The sequence below is a fragment of the Lycorma delicatula genome, chromosome 5, assembly GCF_047948215.1.
Source record: "Lycorma delicatula isolate Av1 chromosome 5, ASM4794821v1, whole genome shotgun sequence".
Classification (NCBI taxonomy): domain Eukaryota; kingdom Metazoa; phylum Arthropoda; class Insecta; order Hemiptera; family Fulgoridae; genus Lycorma; species Lycorma delicatula.
In genome coordinates this window covers 175,840,729-175,856,048 of record NC_134459.1, presented here as the reverse complement: position 1 = coordinate 175,856,048, position 15,320 = coordinate 175,840,729, and the positions used below count along the sequence as shown (strand labels likewise).

The 15,320-nt window shown below is 28.7% G+C and overlaps 1 protein-coding gene across 5 annotated transcripts in view; it reads left to right on the top strand.

Annotated features, from left to right (window-relative positions):
• The window catches only part of LOC142325610 (DNA topoisomerase 3-beta-1-like), a 56,638-nt gene that overhangs the window by 15,890 nt on the left and 25,428 nt on the right, over window positions 1-15,320 (top strand). For 3 of the 5 annotated variants that reach the window (XM_075367570.1, XM_075367572.1, XM_075367575.1), the window contains exon 4: window positions 12,318-12,576. In XM_075367570.1, the coding sequence (XP_075223685.1) occupies window positions 12,318-12,576 (259 nt within the window). The remainder of the gene's footprint in view (window positions 1-12,317; window positions 12,577-15,320) is intronic. The other 2 variants (XM_075367574.1, XM_075367573.1) reach the window with 2 other exon arrangements.

Sequence of the window (15,320 nt, the reverse complement as noted above, 5' to 3'; positions counted from 1 at the left end):
AAGAATTAAAAATAATTACTTAAAAATATCTTCTGACTTTAAATTTAGACTGAAGATTGAACAGAGTCAGTCATACTGCTTATTGGGTCTAGTTAACAATATTATAGCTGGTTTTCTGTAATTAGGCAAGATCATTTGGTACATTACAATTTTTCGTAAACATATTGTGAGGCAGTATAATCTTAATAAATAACAGTTATATTGGTATATTGGTGTTTCTTGTACTTTTACATTAGGATGTTATGAGCAGTTTTTATTCAGTGCCTACTATTTAAATTAATTAGATGTTTATATTTTATGGAAATATTAGATTCATCTGTAGGGTTTTTATAATTCTCTTCCCTTATATCAACATCATCGTGTAGTATTTTAAATCACTTTTTTAATATGCATTTACAGGGTAAATATGGTGATTTAGATGCTTCGTTAATCTCGTATGGACCTTGTCAAACACCGACTTTAGGATTTTGTGCACAGCGGCTGTGCACAGTGGCTGTGCACTTTTTCATTGTTCAATGAAAAAAGGAAACTTTCACTGGGCATCTTGTTAGCCATTTATTGTACATAAAATAATGTATTTTTAGATAAGTGTGAAATCTCTTGGCAACATATATATATCATTGTCCTTCATAATGAGTAATTTATTCTCAATCCAGTGTATACTTAAAAATGTACATTAAAAATAATTACATTTTGTTTTAATTTAATTTATCAAATGGTAAACTCTTGTCATATACCAATAAACTGTTTACTGAGATTTGGATTGAACATACTCTGGCTTGGCCATCTTATTTAATACATATATAAAATCAACTATCATGTGTAATCTTTACACCTAACTTATGTAGAACATTTAAGTCTAGATGAAATTCCTATTCCAGATAAAACTTTCATGCGTCATTTTCTTTTTATTGCCAAATTTTAGTTGATAAGTTATTAAAAGAAGGATTGTAAATAGCTAACATAAGTTCAATTATTTTGGCCAGTTGAAGGTTCACCAGCCTCAGTAACTTTATGAGTTTCATTGTTTTAGAAAGTGTTATGTTATTTCTGTTAAAATAGACAATTGTGAAGTATATGTAGCAAGTTCTGTTAATCACTTTCTTAATGTAAAAGATATGTTCCAATGTAAGATGTTTTGAGAGTTCAGGGAAGTTTATGGTGATGTAAGTGAATCAATATGGTTCATTGATTTTAACACCAATTAATGATGTTAAAAATTTAATGTGGAGGGAAAATATTCATGGTGATAAATATACCGGGTATCTGGCTGCCACTACAGATGATGAACTGACATATGTCATTGAATTCATCTGGTATGATCAGTGTCAGATGCTAGGTGGAATCCATGAAAATGTCACATATTTCTTGCTTCATATGCCACAAACTTTTCACCATTCATCTTGATTGTGCAAAAATTAATGTGAGGTTAGTTCCATGCATATTTACTGATCAGATTGAACAGAGAAGTGTTGTGTGTTTGTTTTTGGACTGATACTAAAAGGAAAAGAGATTGAATTTTTCAAGTGCATTGTGGTGTGTTATGAAATATAATTTCATTATGATGGAACTTACAGAATTGCAATTCTTTATTGTTCATTGAGAAAATTGAAAAAAGCTATCGTGTTTTAGAATAGTGTGAAATAGTATTCATATATGAAAAAATGCATAAGTCAATAAACAAATGAATAAATAAATAAAATTGCAGTAATAACGAAATGTATAAAAAAATAATATTATGAAACTTATATTACAAGACAATAAATCAGATAACATAAAGCAGTGCATAAATGGTAGTCATTTTTAGGCACTTGCATCCTAACAGAATTTGATATTTACCAAATTGCAGATGACAAAAAAGAAAGGAGTTAGCCTATCTTTAATAATCAACACAGTTGTGATGCTAAAGTCAAATACTAAAAATGTGTCATGAACAGTTTAGGAAGCAGAGCTTAGGTCACCAATATGCTAACTAAATTGCAGCCAAAATGTTAAAAATAAGCTGCTTTCAGATCTTAAAAAAAAATTCTCAATTAGAAATTTAAAAAAATTACATTTTTAGTTCTCAATATACGGAGTATGAGGTAGAAGCTTGGAAACTTTGGTTGCATTACGCGTAAAAATAAGTAAAATAAATCTAATTTTGTGAAACGGAAAAAAAGAGTAAAACGTATTTTCCTGTTTCTTATTTTTGGGCAGTCTGTCATGAATGGTATGACGTTTAAGTGCAGTTGTAGCATTATGTTTCATACCTGGCAATTATGAATTTCTTTAGTGTTAATCTTCCTTCATTAATTGAGATCATCATTTAATGATATAATTTGAAATTATAAGTTTTTAAAGAAAGATTGATGATGAGTATGGTATAAGAAAAAACTTGAAGTAAAGTGATATTTTTTTAATTTAGCACTAAACTGTTAACCACATTTCTTTTGATCTATGACCTGAGAGCTCCAGAAAATTTTGAACACCTCAACAATTACCTTAAAATAAAAGAATAATGTGTCATGCTTATAATGAAGAAAAATAAAAATAAAAATGTGGTTCCAATTGCGCCCCATATAGTAAAATTGTATACTCCTGGCAGTTTTGGCTAATGATCGATCGATATTGTAAGAGTTAGTCTTAAAAAAAAATAAATAAATAAAATAGTGAAATATATTATTATAATGAATTAGAATTTTGAGTAAAAGTGAATTTTTAATTAATAATAATTATTATTTATTAGGTATAAATTCAATTGGGGGTATAAGTTTTATTTTAAGTTTAATTTAATCGGTCGAGTTAAAAAATTTAAAAAAAATTTTAACAGTTTGTAATGGGCAGTTTTTCCAAACCAAAGAAATCTCCAGATTACATAAACATTTTTATTTTTAACTAATTAACCATTTTCTTAAAGGTTTTGTTTTTGGTGTAAAAAGTTGTTGATATTAATTTTGTTTTACTTGATAACTAGGAAAATAGAATACTATTCTAACAATTCTAACTCCCACTTCTACTACAGAACTGTATTTCTCAAAAAATTTTGTTAAAGATTTGATGTAAATTTCTTTTTTTTTTGTGTATACTTTTAGCTCTTGTAGACAATTTTTACACTTTTTAGTATATTTTTCAGGTAGTATATAGAGCACATTTCTCAGCAATTACTGAAAAAGATATTAAGGCAGCGATGCAAAATCTTGGTAAACCGAATGAAAATGAAGCTAGACAACAATCTATAATTGAATATAGATTGTTTTGCTTCAAATTGTACTGTTATTAGTGTATATGTACTTTGAAAGACATAACAGATCTCGATATAATACAAGTTGTTTGCCTATTTATTGGTTAACTATCTTATATGATACTATCAGTTGCTAAATTAAAAATGTCTGAGTTTTAAGTAATTCTGAAAATGCAAATAAACGTAAGAGTTCTGTTCAAAAATGTTTGTCCATATTTTTTTTTCTTGAAATGTATTTGAATGCGAGCGGTAAAATTTGGCTGAGTACTAGTATAATTTAGTTTAAATTTTGTAAGCATAGTTGGGTAAGCATTTTGTCTGCATTTTTGTACTTGTTGGTGTTGGAAAGCATGTGTAACAGATATTATACAGGAAGGAAGAGGAATTTACTGTTATGATTTATAAGAAAATGATTGGTTGTCATCAATCAATCAGTTGTGTGTAGATTACCCCGCTTATCAACTGTATAGTTTATTCCATCACCTGTCCCTTCACCTGCATCTGAAATATTCTTTCCAATCTGCATGAAAACTAACTGTACTTCCAAAAATTAGACTACCTGCATGTAGTCATTTGATATTAGGAATTAGAAATGACTCTGGGATTAGTAGCGGTCCCATAGTATGATTTTATCAGATGATATAGGTATCCTTAGAGAGGAACTTTGTGCCAAAGCTACATTTGATTGAACAAGAAGTTCATTTTTATATTGTACAGGACATGTTGGAATATGCCAGAGATGATTCTAACTTCCTTAAGACCATGATAACTGGTGTTATAACCCAGAAACCAAACCTCAGTTTTTACTGTTAAAGTCACCATCAACCCCATGCCTAAAGATAGCAAGACAAATGAGTATTTATGTGAAAGTAGTGATAGTTTTTTCAACTGCTATGAAGTTCTGCATTACAAATATGCATTAGAAGGCCAAAATAAATTCAACCTTGACAAACAATATTATCTGAAGTTTCTTCAAGAGACCATTTCTGTAAGAATCCCACAGTGGCAGTTGCAAGACAGAGTAACCCGTCATCATGTTTAATCCAGAATCTCTTTGTTAAGCACAGAATTACTCAAATTGGCCATGCTCTATTCATTAAACATAGCTTCTTATGATTTTTTATTCTTCCCCAAGATTCTGATGTAATGGCTGGTTAATGGTTGTAGCTGTTTAAAAAGAGGAGTACAAAAAATGTTCCCAGTAATGTAAGGAACGCTGGGTTAAATGTGTGGAGTCAAAAGAGGGACTGTTTTAAAGAAAATTAGGACTATTAAACTACCTTTTTTTTCATGGCCTATAATCAGATAAGTCTTGAACAGATCTCATATATATATATATATATATATAAATACAATTTTAATGTTTAATTGAATAAATTTTGTTTATGATTATTACAGGTAACTAACTAGAATACTTACAATGCTAGGAAAAATGACAAATAATTTTTTTGGGGTGTCATTAAATTATAGTTAAAAAAAAATATGGAAAAAAGAATTAAAAATAATTACTTAAAAATATCTTCTGACTTTAAATTTAGACTGAAGATTGAACAGTCAGTCATACTGCTTATTGGGTCTAGTTAACAATATTATAGCTGGTTTTCTGTAATTAGGCAAGATCATTTGGTACATTACAATTTTTCGTAAACATATTGTGAGGCAGTATAATCGTAATAAATAACAGTTATATTGGTATATTGGTGTTTCTTGTACTTTTACATTAGGATGTTATGAGCAGTTTTTATTCAGTGCCTACTATTTAAATTAATTAGATGTTTATATTTTATGGAAATATTAGATTCATCTGTAGGGTTTTTATAATTCTCTTCCCTTATATCAACATCATCGTGTAGTATTTTAAATCACTTTTTTAATATGCATTTACAGGGTAAATATGGTGATTTAGATGCTTCGTTAATCTCGTATGGACCTTGTCAAACACCGACTTTAGGATTTTGTGCACAGCGGCTGTGCACAGTGGCTGTGCACTTTTTCATTGTTCAATGAAAAAAGGAAACTTTCACTGGGCATCTTGTTAGCCATTTATTGTACATAAAATAATGTATTTTTAGATAAGTGTGAAATCTCTTGGCAACATATATATATCATTGTCCTTCATAATGAGTAATTTATTCTCAATCCAGTGTATACTTAAAAATGTACATTAAAAATAATTACATTTTGTTTTAATTTAATTTATCAAATGGTAAACTCTTGTCATATACCAATAAACTGTTTACTGAGATTTGGATTGAACATACTCTGGCTTGGCCATCTTATTTAATACATATATAAAATCAACTATCATGTGTAATCTTTACACCTAACTTATGTAGAACATTTAAGTCTAGATGAAATTCCTATTCCAGATAAAACTTTCATGCGTCATTTTCTTTTTATTGCCAAATTTTAGTTGATAAGTTATTAAAAGAAGGATTGTAAATAGCTAACATAAGTTCAATTATTTTGGCCAGTTGAAGGTTCACCAGCCTCAGTAACTTTATGAGTTTCATTGTTTTAGAAAGTGTTATGTTATTTCTGTTAAAATAGACAATTGTGAAGGATATGTAGCAAGTTCTGTTAATCACTTTCTTAATGTAAAAGATATGTTCCAATGTAAGATGTTTTGAGAGTTCAGGGAAGTTTATGGTGATGTAAGTGAATCAATATGGTTCATTGATTTTAACACCAATTAATGATGTTAAAAATTTAATGTGGAGGGAAAATATTCATGGTGATAAATATACCGGGTATCTGGCTGCCACTACAGATGATGAACTGACATATGTCATTGAATTCATCTGGTATGATCAGTGTCAGATGCTAGGTGGAATCCATGAAAATGTCACATATTTCTTGCTTCATATGCCACAAACTTTTCACCATTCATCTTGATTGTGCAAAAATTAATGTGAGGTTAGTTCCATGCATATTTACTGATCAGATTGAACAGAGAAGTGTTGTGTGTTTGTTTTTGGACTGATACTAAAAGGAAAAGAGATTGAATTTTTCAAGTGCATTGTGGTGTGTTATGAAATATAATTTCATTATGATGGAACTTACAGAATTGCAATTCTTTATTGTTCATTGAGAAAATTGAAAAAAGCTATCGTGTTTTAGAATAGTGTGAAAGAGTATTCATATATGAAAAAATGCATAAGTCAATAAACAAATGAATAAATAAATAAAATTGCAGTAATAACGAAATGTATAAAAAAATAATATTATGAAACTTATATTACAAGACAATAAATCAGATAACATAAAGCAGTGCATAAATGGTAGTCATTTTTAGGCACTTACATCCTAACAGAATTTGATATTTACCAAATTGCAGATGACAAAAAAGAAAGGAGTTAGCCTATCTTTAATAATCAACACAGTTGTGATGCTAAAGTCAAATACTAAAAATGTGTCATGAACAGTTTAGGAAGCAGAGCTTAGGTCACCAATATGCTAACTAAATTGCAGCCAAAATGTTAAAAATAAGCTGCTTTCAGATCTTAAAAAAAAATTCTCAATTAGAAATTTAAAAAAATTACATTTTTAGTTCTCAATATACGGAGTATGAGGTAGAAGCTTGGAAACTTTGGTTGCATTACGCGTAAAAATAAGTAAAATAAATCTAATTTTGTGAAACGGAAAAAAAGAGTAAAACGTATTTTCCTGTTTCTTATTTTTGGGCAGTCTGTCATGAATGGTATGACGTTTAAGTGCAGTTGTAGCATTATGTTTCATACCTGGCAATTATGAATTTCTTTAGTGTTAATCTTCCTTCATTAATTGAGATCATCATTTAATGATATAATTTGAAATTATAAGTTTTTAAAGAAAGATTGATGATGAGTATGGTATAAGAAAAAACTTGAAGTAAAGTGATATTTTTTTAATTTAGCACTAAACTGTTAACCACATTTCTTTTGATCTATGACCTGAGAGCTCCAGAAAATTTTGAACACCTCAACAATTACCTTAAAATAAAAGAATAATGTGTCATGCTTATAATGAAGAAAAATAAAAATAAAAATGTGGTTCCAATTGCGCCCCATATAGTAAAATTGTATACTCCTGGCAGTTTTGGCTAATGATCGATCGATATTGTAAGAGTTAGTCTTAAAAAAAAATAAATAAATAAAATAGTGAAATATATTATTATAATGAATTAGAATTTTGAGTAAAAGTGAATTTTTAATTAATAATAATTATTATTTATTAGGTATAAATTCAATTGGGGGTATAAGTTTTATTTTAAGTTTAATTTAATCGGTCGAGTTAAAAAATTTAAAAAAAATTTTAACAGTTTGTAATGGGCAGTTTTTCCAAACCAAAGAAATCTCCAGATTACATAAACATTTTTATTTTTAACTAATTAACCATTTTCTTAAAGGTTTTGTTTTTGGTGTAAAAAGTTGTTGATATTAATTTTGTTTTACTTGATAACTAGGAAAATAGAATACTATTCTAACAATTCTAACTCCCACTTCTACTACAGAACTGTATTTCTCAAAAAATTTTGTTAAAGATTTGATGTAAATTTCTTTTTTTTTTGTGTATACTTTTAGCTCTTGTAGACAATTTTTACACTTTTTAGTATATTTTTCAGGTAGTATATAGAGCACATTTCTCAGCAATTACTGAAAAAGATATTAAGGCAGCGATGCAAAATCTTGGTAAACCGAATGAAAATGAAGCTAGACAACAATCTATAATTGAATATAGATTGTTTTGCTTCAAATTGTACTGTTATTAGTGTATATGTACTTTGAAAGACATAACAGATCTCGATATAATACAAGTTGTTTGCCTATTTATTGGTTAACTATCTTATATGATACTATCAGTTGCTAAATTAAAAATGTCTGAGTTTTAAGTAATTCTGAAAATGCAAATAAACGTAAGAGTTCTGTTCAAAAATGTTTGTCCATATTTTTTTTTCTTGAAATGTATTTGAATGCGAGCGGTAAAATTTGGCTGAGTACTAGTATAATTTAGTTTAAATTTTGTAAGCATAGTTGGGTAAGCATTTTGTCTGCATTTTTGTACTTGTTGGTGTTGGAAAGCATGTGTAACAGATATTATACAGGAAGGAAGAGGAATTTACTGTTATGATTTATAAGAAAATGATTGGTTGTCATCAATCAATCAGTTGTGTGTAGATTACCCCGCTTATCAACTGTATAGTTTATTCCATCACCTGTCCCTTCACCTGCATCTGAAATATTCTTTCCAATCTGCATGAAAACTAACTGTACTTCCAAAAATTAGACTACCTGCATGTAGTCATTTGATATTAGGAATTAGAAATGACTCTGGGATTAGTAGCGGTCCCATAGTATGATTTTATCAGATGATATAGGTATCCTTAGAGAGGAACTTTGTGCCAAAGCTACATTTGATTGAACAAGAAGTTCATTTTTATATTGTACAGGACATGTTGGAATATGCCAGAGATGATTCTAACTTCCTTAAGACCATGATAACTGGTGTTATAACCCAGAAACCAAACCTCAGTTTTTACTGTTAAAGTCACCATCAACCCCATGCCTAAAGATAGCAAGACAAATGAGTATTTATGTGAAAGTAGTGATAGTTTTTTCAACTGCTATGAAGTTCTGCATTACAAATATGCATTAGAAGGCCAAAATAAATTCAACCTTGACAAACAATATTATCTGAAGTTTCTTCAAGAGACCATTTCTGTAAGAATCCCACAGTGGCAGTTGCAAGACAGAGTAACCCGTCATCATGTTTAATCCAGAATCTCTTTGTTAAGCACAGAATTACTCAAATTGGCCATGCTCTATTCATTAAACATAGCTTCTTATGATTTTTTATTCTTCCCCAAGATTCTGATGTAATGGCTGGTTAATGGTTGTAGCTGTTTAAAAAGAGGAGTACAAAAAATGTTCCCAGTAATGTAAGGAACGCTGGGTTAAATGTGTGGAGTCAAAAGAGGGACTGTTTTAAAGAAAATTAGGACTATTAAACTACCTTTTTTTTCATGGCCTATAATCAGATAAGTCTTGAACAGATCTCATATATATATATATATATATATATATAAATACAATTTTAATGTTTAATTGAATAAATTTTGTTTATGATTATTACAGGTAACTAACTAGAATACTTACAATGCTAGGAAAAATGACAAATAATTTTTTTGGGGTGTCATTAAATTATAGTTAAAAAAAAATATGGAAAAAAGAATTAAAAATAATTACTTAAAAATATCTTCTGACTTTAAATTTAGACTGAAGATTGAACAGAGTCAGTCATACTGCTTATTGGGTCTAGTTAACAATATTATAGCTGGTTTTCTGTAATTAGGCAAGATCATTTGGTACATTACAATTTTTCGTAAACATATTGTGAGGCAGTATAATCTTAATAAATAACAGTTATATTGGTATATTGGTGTTTCTTGTACTTTTACATTAGGATGTTATGAGCAGTTTTTATTCAGTGCCTACTATTTAAATTAATTAGATGTTTATATTTTATGGAAATATTAGATTCATCTGTAGGGTTTTTATAATTCTCTTCCCTTATATCAACATCATCGTGTAGTATTTTAAATCACTTTTTTAATATGCATTTACAGGGTAAATATGGTGATTTAGATGCTTCGTTAATCTCGTATGGACCTTGTCAAACACCGACTTTAGGATTTTGTGCACAGCGGCTGTGCACAGTGGCTGTGCACTTTTTCATTGTTCAATGAAAAAAGGAAACTTTCACTGGGCATCTTGTTAGCCATTTATTGTACATAAAATAATGTATTTTTAGATAAGTGTGAAATCTCTTGGCAACATATATATATCATTGTCCTTCATAATGAGTAATTTATTCTCAATCCAGTGTATACTTAAAAATGTACATTAAAAATAATTACATTTTGTTTTAATTTAATTTATCAAATGGTAAACTCTTGTCATATACCAATAAACTGTTTACTGAGATTTGGATTGAACATACTCTGGCTTGGCCATCTTATTTAATACATATATAAAATCAACTATCATGTGTAATCTTTACACCTAACTTATGTAGAACATTTAAGTCTAGATGAAATTCCTATTCCAGATAAAACTTTCATGCGTCATTTTCTTTTTATTGCCAAATTTTAGTTGATAAGTTATTAAAAGAAGGATTGTAAATAGCTAACATAAGTTCAATTATTTTGGCCAGTTGAAGGTTCACCAGCCTCAGTAACTTTATGAGTTTCATTGTTTTAGAAAGTGTTATGTTATTTCTGTTAAAATAGACAATTGTGAAGTATATGTAGCAAGTTCTGTTAATCACTTTCTTAATGTAAAAGATATGTTCCAATGTAAGATGTTTTGAGAGTTCAGGGAAGTTTATGGTGATGTAAGTGAATCAATATGGTTCATTGATTTTAACACCAATTAATGATGTTAAAAATTTAATGTGGAGGGAAAATATTCATGGTGATAAATATACCGGGTATCTGGCTGCCACTACAGATGATGAACTGACATATGTCATTGAATTCATCTGGTATGATCAGTGTCAGATGCTAGGTGGAATCCATGAAAATGTCACATATTTCTTGCTTCATATGCCACAAACTTTTCACCATTCATCTTGATTGTGCAAAAATTAATGTGAGGTTAGTTCCATGCATATTTACTGATCAGATTGAACAGAGAAGTGTTGTGTGTTTGTTTTTGGACTGATACTAAAAGGAAAAGAGATTGAATTTTTCAAGTGCATTGTGGTGTGTTATGAAATATAATTTCATTATGATGGAACTTACAGAATTGCAATTCTTTATTGTTCATTGAGAAAATTGAAAAAAGCTATCGTGTTTTAGAATAGTGTGAAATAGTATTCATATATGAAAAAATGCATAAGTCAATAAACAAATGAATAAATAAATAAAATTTCAGTAATAACGAAATGTATAAAAAATAATATTATGAAACTTATATTACAAGACAATAAATCAGATAACATAAAGCAGTGCATAAATGGTAGTCATTTTTAGGCACTTGCATCCTAACAGAATTTGATATTTACCAAATTGCAAATGACAAAAAAGAAAGGAGTTAGCCTATCTTTAATAATCAACACAGTTGTGATGCTAAAGTCAAATACTAAAAATGTGTCATGAACAGTTTAGGAAGCAGAGCTTAGGTCACCAATATGCTAACTAAATTGCAGCCAAAATGTTAAAAATAAGCTGCTTTCAGATCTTAAAAAAAATTCTCAATTAGAAATTTAAAAAAATTACATTTTTAGTTCTCAATATACGGAGTATGAGGTAGAAGCTTGGAAACTTTGGTTGCATTACGCGTAAAAATAAGTAAAATAAATCTAATTTTGTGAAACGGAAAAAAAGAGTAAAACGTATTTTCCTGTTTCTTATTTTTGGGCAGTCTGTCATGAATGGTATGACGTTTAAGTGCAGTTGTAGCATTATGTTTCATACCTGGCAATTATGAATTTCTTTAGTGTTAATCTTCCTTCATTAATTGAGATCATCATTTAATGATATATCATTAAATGATGATTTATTTTTAATTATAATTTAATTATTTTTAATTTATTTCAAATTATAATTTGAAATAAAATAAAAATCTGTTATGAAATTATAAGTTTTTAAAGAAAGATTGATGATGGGTATGGTATAAGAAAAAACTTGAAGTAAAGTGATATTTTTTTAATTTAGGACTAAACTCTTTGACCACATTCCTTTTGATCTATGACCTGAGAGCTCCAGAAAATTTTGAACACCTCAACAATTACCTTAAAATAAAAGAATAATGTGTCATGCTTATAATGAAGAAAAATAAAAATAAAAATGTGGTTCCAATTGCGCCCCATATAGTAAAATTGTATACTCCTGGCAGTTTTGGCTAATGATCGATATTGTAAGTTAGTCTTAAAAAAATAAAATAAATAAAATAGTGAAATATATTATTATAATGATTTAGAATTTTGAGTAAAAGTGAATTTTTAATTAATAATAATTATTATTTATTAGGTATAAATTCAATTGGGGGTATAAGTTTTATTTTATGTTTAATTTAATCGGTCGAGTTAAAAAATTAAAAAAAAATTTTAACAGTTTGTAATGAGCAGTTTTTTTGGAAATCAGCTGATACTCAGTTATCGATGCCGAACAGAGTTTCCAGCGTCGTTTTGAAAGAGAAGACGAAATCACGGCCGATTGCATTGAACACCGTTGAGCTGATGAGAGTTGCGAGTTCTGGACTTGGCTTAGGGCCTCATCATGCTATGCAGGTTGCGGAAAAATTGTATACTCAAGGGTATATCAGTTATCCACGTACTGAAACAACACACTATCCTGACAGCTTTGATTTAATGTAAGTATTACATTGTTTATACATTTTGTAATGGTAATTTTGTAATTTAGCTGCAATTTTTTTTTTATAATCATCAAATCTAAATGAATTTTGTTTGGTTCCTAGAATTTTTTTATTTTAGAAAATTTTGGTTACCTTATGCAACGTTTACTTTGATGTTTTTTATACTTCTTGATCACACTAAACTTTTTCTCATTTCTTATAATTTTCTCAGACTTTAGAATAAAAGACTGCAAAAGTAATAATGAAGTAAATTCATCTAAGTGTGACACTGATGTAATATAGTATTAATATGTGTATTAATGGGAACTATCAAGAACTCAAATTTAGCAGTGGGAAATTGAAGAGAATGGAGATGTTCATGACATGAGGCAGGGCAGATAAAAAAATCATACAGGATAGATAAACAAATTTTATGTATATTAGGTTTTAAATATAATTAGTTGTTTAGTTTGTGTGTGTAAATTGGATCTTCCCATTTCAAATGGCCCAGAAAATATTTTATTGGTGCTTATTTAAAAAAAAAAATTGATTCAAAAAAATTTTTTTTTATTGTTTTTCTTAAATATGGAATTATAGAATTTTCAATTTTTTATAACTAGAATTTTTTTTATAACTTTTATTCTAGTTTTTGCTTTACATAATTTTTTTTATAGACTGGAACAGTTTTTGTAAATCTAAGGTTTATAATACTCTAAACCCTTGATTACAGGAAGCATAAATATTGTATTTATATTTGTTTTTATATGACAAAATTGGGATAAAAGCAGTATCAGTAGGAAATAAAATGGTGCAAGCTAAATCAAATTGAATTTTTACATATAAAGGTTTATGGAAAAGGTGAAAATTTGTTAAGATTTTTTTTTTAGCTTGGAATAGACTTTTCAAAGAACAAATTCTTTTCCGCAAATACATTCACATATTGTAAATATACTTCAATCTGAGAATTCCTTTTCTCTGTTCTTTAAAAAATCTTAAACTTATTGACCCGTGGTAGTATTCTGTGATTTTATTATGGACAAAAAATTTCTGATTTTTTTTCAGAGGTGTATTACGTCAGCAACAGAATAGTTCAGATTGAGGTAATGAGGTGAGGTCAATTTTATCGGATGGTATTAATCGACCTCGTAAAGGTCATGATTTTTTGTTATTTCCATCTGACATTTTATTTATTCTTACCTTATCCTTTTAGTTCTTGATTCTACTTCATGAAACTGCAGAAACATCTCTTTTTTAAAGGAATGGACAATGAATTACTCAAATTTCAAAAATGAAGTTCAAACTGTTTCAGTTGAGAATCTGTTCAGACTGAACTGAACAATAAATTCTTTCTGGCTTTCTCCGCAGGAAAGCCAGAAAAAAGAACCACAGACGCATCTGTGGTTCTTTTTTCTAAGTTAAATGTCTTAACTGCATGCACCAATAAGCACACCAAAGTCCAGGTGACATTCACTCTTACTGATAAGACATTTTATCACAGTGACTTTGTAATGAACAACATTATTTATAAAAAAATTGTCTGTCAACCTTGTAGAGGTTGTTTAAACTATAGACATTGTAGTTATGCTATGGCTTTATTTTTGCAATTCAAAACCACATATTTAGGTTTCATCTTACAAAATTTCTGTGTGATTTTATTCTGTGTTTGTCAATTCCTGTTTGACATTTAGGTATTCTGTGCTTACATATTGTGTTTTTTAGTTTTCTTTCAGTTGTCAATAAAATCTAGTTTGTATTCAAACAAAAATAAGTTTTCTGAAAATTGGTATCTTGGTTATATTTTGAGGAATAAAAAAAAAGCTCATTGATGCAGCAAATAATTTTTTGAATATATTTAATTTTGGTAATTGCATACTTTTATTATAATAAAGACATTTTTAAATAATTCTTTGTGATTTATGATGTAAGAAATAATCGGTTTTGAAAAATTATGAGTTAAATATTTTTAAATAGTCCATAACTATAGTGTTGTATATTATGTTATATACACCCATATTCCACGCAATACACATATGTGCGCATACACACACACACACTCAATTTTGTTTAGAATGATGGTTGCAAAGTATCTGTGCGTAGTACATGGATTTTGAGGTTTTACATTGATGAAGACATAATTAAACCTATATATATTAATCAATCCAAACAGAATTGTTGTACAAACTGCCTCGATTTGACTAAGTACCTACATCCAGTGAAGTAAAATTGTGTAAATAGAAAAAAATTTGGCTATAAGTATTAGAAAAATAAAATCTTATTTATGACATGGCACAGACCTGCCTGGAAGTTGACCTTTACATTTCTCTCACACATAGGTATTCTTATTTCATATAAAATTATTTTTATTAATCATTTGTGTCATTTTATAATTATTTTTCATTATTACAATGACTGTTCAGTAAGTAAACGTTTTGAGTGCAGTAGAATTATAGAATGAATGAAAAAAAGACTGCTCATTCACTGCTACAGAAAAGTTACATGTTCTTATTGCTTACACAATGGAGCATGGAGATCATGCTACGGGAAGAATATTTGATATAGAAGTCTTGCATTCATGAGTGGCAAAAGAAAGAAAGTAAATTTCTTTATATATTACCAAATATAATAGGCGACAAGAGAAACGTTAGGCACATTGATTCGAATAGCAGAGGACCGTGAACTATGGAGGGAAATTGTCAGAGGGATATGAATCGGGTCACCAGCTCTCAGATATGAAAGGAAAAGGTCACTGATAATTATTATTA